General features: G+C 32.5%; 2 protein-coding genes across 3 annotated transcripts in view; one reads left to right on the top strand and one right to left on the bottom strand.

The window, feature by feature from the left end:
* LOC108749305 (uncharacterized family 31 glucosidase KIAA1161) overlaps positions 1 to 2,692 on the top strand; it is a 3,311-nt gene extending 619 nt beyond the window's left edge. Inside the window, exons 3-6 of the mRNA XM_018487905.1 lie at positions 507 to 1,364; positions 1,560 to 2,065; positions 2,192 to 2,348; positions 2,507 to 2,692. Of these exons, the coding sequence (XP_018343407.1) occupies positions 507 to 1,364; positions 1,560 to 2,065; positions 2,192 to 2,348; positions 2,507 to 2,691 (1,706 nt within the window). The 3' untranslated portion in view covers position 2,692. The remainder of the gene's footprint in view (positions 1 to 506; positions 1,365 to 1,559; positions 2,066 to 2,191; positions 2,349 to 2,506) is intronic.
* Positions 2,693 to 2,767: 75 nt separating this feature from the next.
* Positions 2,768 to 7,394, bottom strand: LOC108749310 (centrosomal protein of 120 kDa-like). Of its 2 annotated transcripts, XM_018487911.1 has the most exons (11): positions 7,139 to 7,394; positions 6,677 to 6,824; positions 6,327 to 6,582; positions 5,447 to 6,127; positions 5,031 to 5,344; positions 4,698 to 4,935; positions 4,510 to 4,630; positions 4,303 to 4,406; positions 3,958 to 4,239; positions 3,498 to 3,826; positions 2,768 to 3,191 (listed from the first exon to the last, which is right to left on the bottom strand). In XM_018487911.1, exons 1-11 carry the CDS (start codon positions 7,188 to 7,190, stop codon positions 2,858 to 2,860), a joined length of 2,859 nt encoding a protein of 952 aa, XP_018343413.1. In that variant the 5' UTR covers positions 7,191 to 7,394; the 3' UTR covers positions 2,768 to 2,857. The 2 variants fall into 2 exon arrangements, with proteins under 2 accessions (XP_018343413.1, XP_018343414.1); XM_018487912.1 differs by lacking the exon at positions 7,139 to 7,394 and having other exon boundaries at positions 6,327 to 6,532; positions 6,677 to 6,752.
* Positions 7,395 to 8,069: the final 675 nt, after the last annotated feature.

Here is an 8,069-nt window from a genome sequence, read left to right as displayed (position 1 = left end):
TGGAAGTTAAAAATTGAAAAAATTTTTAATTTAAGAGACTGAATTACATTGTTCCTTAGATATCAAAATTACATTAGATATCAAAGGAACAATGTAATTCAGTCTCTTAAATTAAAAATTTTTTCAATTTTTAACTTCCACGTGTGTCAAAATGCAAGTCAACCCATTTCTATGGTCAGTTTCAAGATAAATAACGTCCGTATAACATATAGAATTTAGTAAATAATAAAATAATTAGAGTTATATTTAACAGTTTTTCTTGAATTAAATAGTTTAACTCCATTGTTTCAGTTAAATTAATGACATATATTGAGTAAGAGCAGTAGTGGCCTATAAAAATGATTAAAAATAATTCAAATTTAATATAATTTAATATTATGAATTTAACAGTGTATTTTCGTAAGCTTCAATATTTCTTCCTGTTAATTAATATCTCCACAAAATCAATATGAATTTTATACATTTTAATGAAGGAGCTGTATTGATAAATATAATATTTATTTCAGATGGCACGAAGATGAATAATATCTTCTTCACGAAGAGTAATCAACTTATAGATACTTCATTCAAGAAAGATCCCGATAACGCATTCCTCATAATCACTCGTACACTTTATGATCCCAATGGCGAACTCCTTGATTGTTTCCAACTTAATGATAACACGGAATGGTTCGGCGGGCCACAGTTTCGCTATCAGCACTGGCCTATACAGAATATGTACTATGAAGAAGAGCCATACTTGCCTACGCATCCTTCAAACATGGCATTAGCCGAGCGTTATTGGCTGTCCAGCAAAGGGATTTACATCTACGTGGACGATGCAAGCCCACTATTCCTCGATCAGAACAATTATCGGGATAAGTACTTATGCATGATCGCCAAGAATAAAGCGCCCTATCAGTATCGCGATGTCATCAATATCACATATACAATAGGTTTTTTTTCGGATCCGAAAGCTGCTCATCAATACGCAGTAAAAAACCATTTGGGTAGGCCAACGGGTCACCCCGACAGCCTGATGGTTAAATATCCTATATGGTCTACCTGGGCCAGATACAAGACCAACATCACCTCGCAAGTGGTAGAGACCTACGCGGATGAAATCGTCGCCCATAGATTCAACAATAGTCAAATCGAGATTGATGATAACTGGGAGACCTGTTACGGCTCCGCCGAGTTTGATCCCATCAAGTTTCCTGATGTCAACGCTCTTACGCAGCGATTGCAGGAAAAGGGCTTCCGCGTCACTTTGTGGATACATCCTTTCATCAACCGAAATTGTGAACCCGCATACTCCACCGCGCTGAATAACGATTACTTCGTTAAAAACCAAGATGGAAACGTTCAAATGTCGTGGTGGCAAGGTAAGGATTGGTTTAAAATCGACGTTCCTTGTTGCAGAGAAAACGATGATTATTCTCTGTTAACATTTTTTAAATATTAAACACCTTGCGTCACTTAAAGAAATAAAAAAAATATATCTAGCAATATTTATTTGCAAACGAATTTATTGTGAATTTTCAATCTTTTAATGTACCGTTCAATTATATCTTTTTTAGGTTCAGATGCCGCCACGATTGATTTTACGAATTCGAACGCTGTGACATGGTGGACGGAACGCCTGAGTCGTCTTCAGCGAGATTTAGGCATCAATAGCTTTAAGTTCGATGCCGGCGAGGTGTCCTGGTTACCACAGGTGCCGAAGTTAAATGAACAGTCTGAGTTGCAGCCAGGTATATTCACGGAAGAATACGTCCGCAAACTCGCATCAAACTTCCCCCATAACATTGAAGTGCGGGTGGGATGGCGTACTCAGGACTTACCGATATTTGTTCGCATGATCGACAAGGATACCAGGTGGACGTGGAACAATGGTCTACCCACACTGATCACGACGCTACTACAGATGAATCTTAACGGATACGTCTATGTGCTGCCAGACATGATCGGCGGCAACGGCTACGGAACGGTACCATCTAAAGACTTATTCATCAGATGGTTGCAGGCCACTGTTTTCATGCCATCGATGCAATATTCTTTTGTGCCATGGGATTTCGATGAAGAAGTGAGTAATATGGAAAATCCTAGCCGAGATGAATGGATTGCTGTACGATAAGTTAATGAATTTAATTTGTTCCTTAAATCATATTATAATATTGCGAAGAAATAATATCTATCTGTATTTTACCAGACTATCAAAATCTGCAGAGAATATACCGAATTGCACACGAATTACTCGACAGAAATTATAAAAGCCATGCAGCAGACTATTGAGAAAGGCACTCCTGTAAATCCACCCATTTGGTGGATTGATCCGTTCAACTCAGAAGCTCACAAGATTAATGACGGTAAGTTTATAAGAATATATAAAATTATATTTTAAATTTGCTAAATATCTAAACAATTAACCTTATTCATAAATGTTCTTGATAAATCTAGAAAGCACGACTTGGTAGTGATTTATAAATAATTGATGATTGAATGTTGCTGCTTAACTGAATTACAGAATATCTCCTTGGTGAATCTATATTGGTTGCTCCGATAGTTGAAGAGGGTGACGAATATCGTGATATCTACTTACCTAATGGAACATGGTTAGATATGAATCGAGGAACCACTTATAAAGGACCGAAATGGCTGGAAGGCTATTATGCTTCTTTAGACGTACTTCCTTACTTCAAAAAATTATAAACAAAGAATTTAAAAATTTTCAGTAAAATATTTAAAATATTTATTTGTATAAATATACATATATAAATTATCTTGTAACATGTCATATATTTTGAAATTGCATACCTTCCTCTTCTTATATGAAAATCGAATATTAATCAGAGAAAACAAGCAGAAAATAAATTCGCTACCTGTTTGTCAATAAGGATTGAATCTCTGCGTTAAGTATTTTAATCACTACGTCATCATCTGTGTAATTTCCGGTCCTTAAAAGAGTGTCACGTTCTCCTTTCAACGACTGCAATCGCTCATTATATTCTTTTGATTTATCGTCAACAATTTTATTATCATTACAGGAAATATCATAATAAATGTCATCAGCTGTCGTAAATATTTGATTGTAGGTATCTTTCGTAGAGGATTGTTTCGGCTTGATCACATCGATTTCTTTTTGAAGCTCTTTCAGCAAAAGTTGATCGTTGTCCAAAGCTTTTCTGTCTGCAGACAAAATTTCCGCAATACTGTATGTGAAAAAAGTGAAAGTAAGTACAGGAAAATACATTTCCATCAAATCATATTACATATTTCAATTGTCCCGATGTCATAATGCATTGTGAAAATCTATGTAGAAACTTGTAAAATAATTTAATATTAACTAAATTTTAATTTCAAAAAATTTTATGTTAAACATATCGCGAAAAATAATAATGTTCTATATTTTTGCTTTCTATTTACTGATTTCTCAAATTTTTGTCGTTAGTGCTTTAACCTGAAGTAGGATTCCTATAATAAGATTAGTTAAAATAATGCTATAACATATAACGTACTCCGCATTCATTAGTTCTTCCCTACTGTTCTTGATTTGAATTTGCATGGCTTGTTGATAATCCACTTTCATCCTGTGTAATTCGCGAACTGCTTTGCCCCATTGCTCTTTAAAAAATTCTTTTCCCTTCTGAGCATTGTCTAATTTTTCCTCGAGAATTTTTACTTCTTGCAACAAAGACGCTGTTTGATCTTGAGTTAATGATGCTTTTTGATAGATTTGCAATTCGTCCATTTGTTTACTTATCGACGATTTCATATTCTCGTTTTCATACGATAATATTTCCATTTGTGCCTCTAAAGCAACTTTTTTCTCCTCAAGTTTGGCAATCTGCATAAAATACAATGTTATATGTAAATATCATGAGACGTAATATTTAATAGTCCTCTTTTTAAGTTTATGTTACATGAGAGATGCAAATCCAAAGCGAAATATATGTAACTGAGATATTCTTCACAAACCTTTGATGTAAGATCACTTTGCGTTGCATGCAGCAAGTTTTTAAGTTCTTGTAACTTGGTTTCATATCTCCATTGCAAGTCCTCGTTTGCTTTTATCAGTCTGGTCTCATTTTCCAGGCTCTTCAATCTACGCTTTCGTAAATCTTCAGTAGCGTTGTTTAAACTGTTGGCCAACGTTTTACATTGTTCGACACTGTATGCGAGCTTTGATTCTAGATTTTCCTTTTGCATTCGCCATTCCTCGCTCAACATGTTCAAATATCGTTCTTCCTTTCTTTTGAGCTACCACACAAATAATGTCATTAAATAGAAATTATCAATCAAATTGCTGTTATCTCGTTTTACCTCAGCTTTAAACATTTCTTTTTGGCGTTCCTTCCAAGTTTCAAGCTCGTCCACTATTTTATATGCTAAGCTGTCGTCCAATATTGGTGGGCCAAGATTTTTATCTTAAGTAAATCATTTCAATAAATAGAGAACTAAAGTTCTATCGTTAAGAAATAATACAATAGGAAACAAACAAATATTTTAATAAACTTAATGTATATCTACCAATAGTTTCTTTTTTTAATATACAATGCGGTCCACGATCTTCTAATTTGAGTATAATGTCCATATCAGCAATTTTATTTCGATCTGTATCGAACAGAGATAATTTATACTGACATTCGAACTGAAAAAATTCTTGTTTTAATTTTTATTATTTTATAAGATTTATATATAATTAACATTAATATTAACTTTTCTTGGTAAAATAACGGTTTTACATCAAGCACTAGTAATGACAATTCATCACTTTCGTTTATGTCGCATATACTGATTTTCGGAGGAAAAGATTCTAGTAATTGTTTTATTTCATTTGGTGCGGATATAAAGTGAAATTGGCATACAATATCTTGCAATTTAACTTTCTCGTTTAGTAAAACTGGCATTGTTGCGTACGCTGTTGACATGATTTCAGTTTTTGGATGGTGAAATCTACGTAGAAAAAATATTATATTATATTAAAAAGAACTAAAAAGGAAATATCCTTATTATATTCCTTTAATTAAAAAAATATATATCAATCAAACCGAAATTTAATTTCTCGTCCCGATAACATCTCAGATACCAATGATATTTCCTCGAGTGAAATGCGTAGACAATAGCAGTGATAAGATCCTACATCTCTGATATGATTTTTATTAACATTGTACAGAATTCCATCGCACGAGCGCGAACATGTAACTTTAGACTCCGTTTGATGTTTTAAGCATTGACAATCAACAGATTGTTTGTTTACATTTTTATATTCCTTTGCACATTTTGCTTCATTAGGAATATTCCTGAAACTAGATTTTCCATAATCGCCACTAGGATTTCTGTGAGATTCAATTTCTGGACATCTCTGAAATCAGATATTTTTAATTATATATAATCTTCACATTATCAATTTTGATAATCACTAGGATGGGATATTGTCGATAAAATGACTAAGTTTCTATTCTACCTGATCGACATTTATACTTTCTTCATTACGATTCATTTGAGTGTTAGACATCATATTGTTTAGATTATTAGAATTCATTGCTGTATCAAAGTTGAACAAAATATTTGTTTTACTTCCAATATATTGCAATTTGAGTTGCAGATCAAGGTAAGGTTTCTGGTGATTCTGGTTTTCTATTGAATCTTGTTTAATTAGAAAACATTGTTCGTTTAAAGTAGTACTCGCATGCGCAGCACATTTGAGAAATTCTTGCAAATTATCTACGGGTACTAGAGATTGCAGATTAACTGATGATTCAGCTATTATGCCATTTTCATGTTTTAAATATATTAATAAATACGGTTTTGATTGTAAGTATTGCTTTAAGACACTTAAGGAGCTTCGTATTCTCATTGTTACTTTTTCGGGGACAAAATGAGATTTACTAGATTCTGTCCTGAACGGTCTAAGTTCTACATCGTTTTCCAGAACTCGATATGAGAGTACAGTGCTATGCATATTCAGATTTTCAGGAAATAATAAATGCAAATTTCTTATGTATATGGCCATGATACTTAATATGAATAATTCACCACAGGTATCTAAAGGCCCCAATTGAATCAATTGTTCATCAGGATGCAAATAAGGGATTATTTCATTACTTTCCAAAATAATATCTTTTTCTATCAAACTTCTACTATGCTATGAAATAATATGATGTGATAATGATAGCTTATATATATATATATTTTTTTTTAATAAAACTAATTATATTTTAATATAATATATTATACTATTCTCTTACTTTATTACTAATAATTATTTGTTATTCAATTATTAGGAGAATCGATTATTATGAATCCCGAAATATACTATATTCATACAAAATAATACATTTTACCTCCACTATTGGATTTAAAGTTACATCCTTCCGATCTTCAACTCTTAATGCAAGAAGTAACTCAGGCTTTTGTATTTTAAGGTTGCTTCGTAATCCCATCAACTTGTGCCAACTTGCTTTTGGATTCAAATCTCCACATTTAGATATTACTTGCGCAGAACGTATGTTTAGTAGAACGTATCCGAGTCTCTCTCTACCTTCATTCTCTTTAAAAGCAAAGCATTCTAATTTTAATGAGACTTGCTCTGATCGCATTCTATAAATTAAATACAAAATGAAATCATCACATCTATACTTTATTAGCAAATAATAGCAATTTGAATTAAAAAAAAAACAAATACCATTCTTACCTTCTCAACACTATTTTATTAGTTTCCCAAACTAAATCTGTGATATATTGCGGAGTCGGACATGACTCAATTCTGTCAGTTTCTAAGGAGTGTCCATTTAAAGTTCCAATTAATAATGTTGGTTGTAAAACTTGTTCAAAACCCTTCCCTGTAATACGTACATACATAAAATTTTATTTTATGACAATCATTGTTATAATTTGATAAATAATTTGATTTCCTCATAAATTTAAGTTCCACATAAAAGTCCTTAATCATACTACATATTATGACATCATAATTTATAAATTATACAAATTAATATTTTCTCTATTCCAATTATTATTAAAATTATGATATAATTATAAAGAATAAGTATATTTTTTTAGATAAGAATTTTCAAGGAAAGCACATCAATTTTAGAAATAAAACTTGCAATATTCTTGAGGTATACGCAATAAAGATACATCTATAAAATTTTACCTTCTTTTATGCTCAAAATAATTTGCACATCGGATTTAGTTGCTTCCGTCATTTTACTTCCATAAAATATTCAGTTCCATAAAATATACAAAATAACAAATTCGGCAATATATTTGCCATGTATTTACACACTCCAAAGTCTTCCGGATTCAAATCCGCTGTCATAGTAACGGATTCATAAACACGAATCGCGTTTCCTGATACAGTAGAAAAGTATCCCGTAGAAAAAAGGAAAAATCAGAAAATACATATTAAATATCTGTGTACATTATTAGTCATATTTTAATATAATCCTCATTAAAATGTTTAAAAAACGACCAATAAACTCGCACGCCCAGTGAATCTCTTCTTTCCTTCTTATCACACGGTACACAATACGCATCCATTAAGTCTTATGTCCACGATGCTAGAAATCGGTTCGAGACCTCGGATGAAGAAAGAATTAACCAATCACAATGGTCATGTGATCAAATTATTCAAATGTGATTTGTTAATTTTTTCTCTGTCCAAGATCTCGGACAGATTTCTAGCATCGTGGACATCAGGCTTTAACCCATCAACAGGTCTGTTCGTGTTGCACGCACTTTGTGCACTTAACAATTTCGCTTTCTCTCTCTCTTGAACGCCTGAATACATATTTATCTTAATTTAAGTGAAAAATTTGTTCGCATTGCTTGAAATCACCCAAAATGTTTTTACTTAAAAAAAGATAAATATATATTTGAATATGGAACGAGAAAAAACGAAGATGCTGAGTGCAAAAAGTACAAGCAACGCGAACAAACTTAGTATACTCCCCGAACACACCCGAAAGAACGAAAATCTAGTGAGTTTCGATTTCTGAGGAGACACGCATGTTCGGATTTCAAACCGCGGAATAAACAGTTCGTACCAGGTTTGTTTGTATCGCGTTTGTGTCGCGTTGCTTGTG

The sequence above is a fragment of the Trachymyrmex septentrionalis genome, unplaced genomic scaffold (assembly GCF_001594115.1).
Source record: "Trachymyrmex septentrionalis isolate Tsep2-gDNA-1 unplaced genomic scaffold, Tsep1.0 scaffold29, whole genome shotgun sequence".
In the NCBI taxonomy this organism is placed as follows: Eukaryota; Metazoa; Arthropoda; class Insecta; order Hymenoptera; family Formicidae; genus Trachymyrmex; species Trachymyrmex septentrionalis.
Note: the sequence above shows the minus strand (reverse complement) of the source record. Positions and strands in the feature narration are given on the sequence as shown.

Excerpts from the sequence above, each read along its gene's own strand:
- LOC108749310 (XM_018487911.1), bottom strand. The coding sequence starts at position 7,190 with ATGACGGAAGCAACTAAATCCGATGTGCAAATTATTTTGAGCATAAAA. Across the intron at positions 5,345-5,446 it reads AAAGTATAAATGTCGATCAG|AGATGTCCAGAAATTGAATC; the intron begins GTAGAATAGAAA and ends ATCTGATTTCAG. Across the intron at positions 4,631-4,697 it reads CGTTATTTTACCAAGAAAAG|TTCGAATGTCAGTATAAATT; the intron begins TTAATATTAATG and ends GAATTTTTTCAG.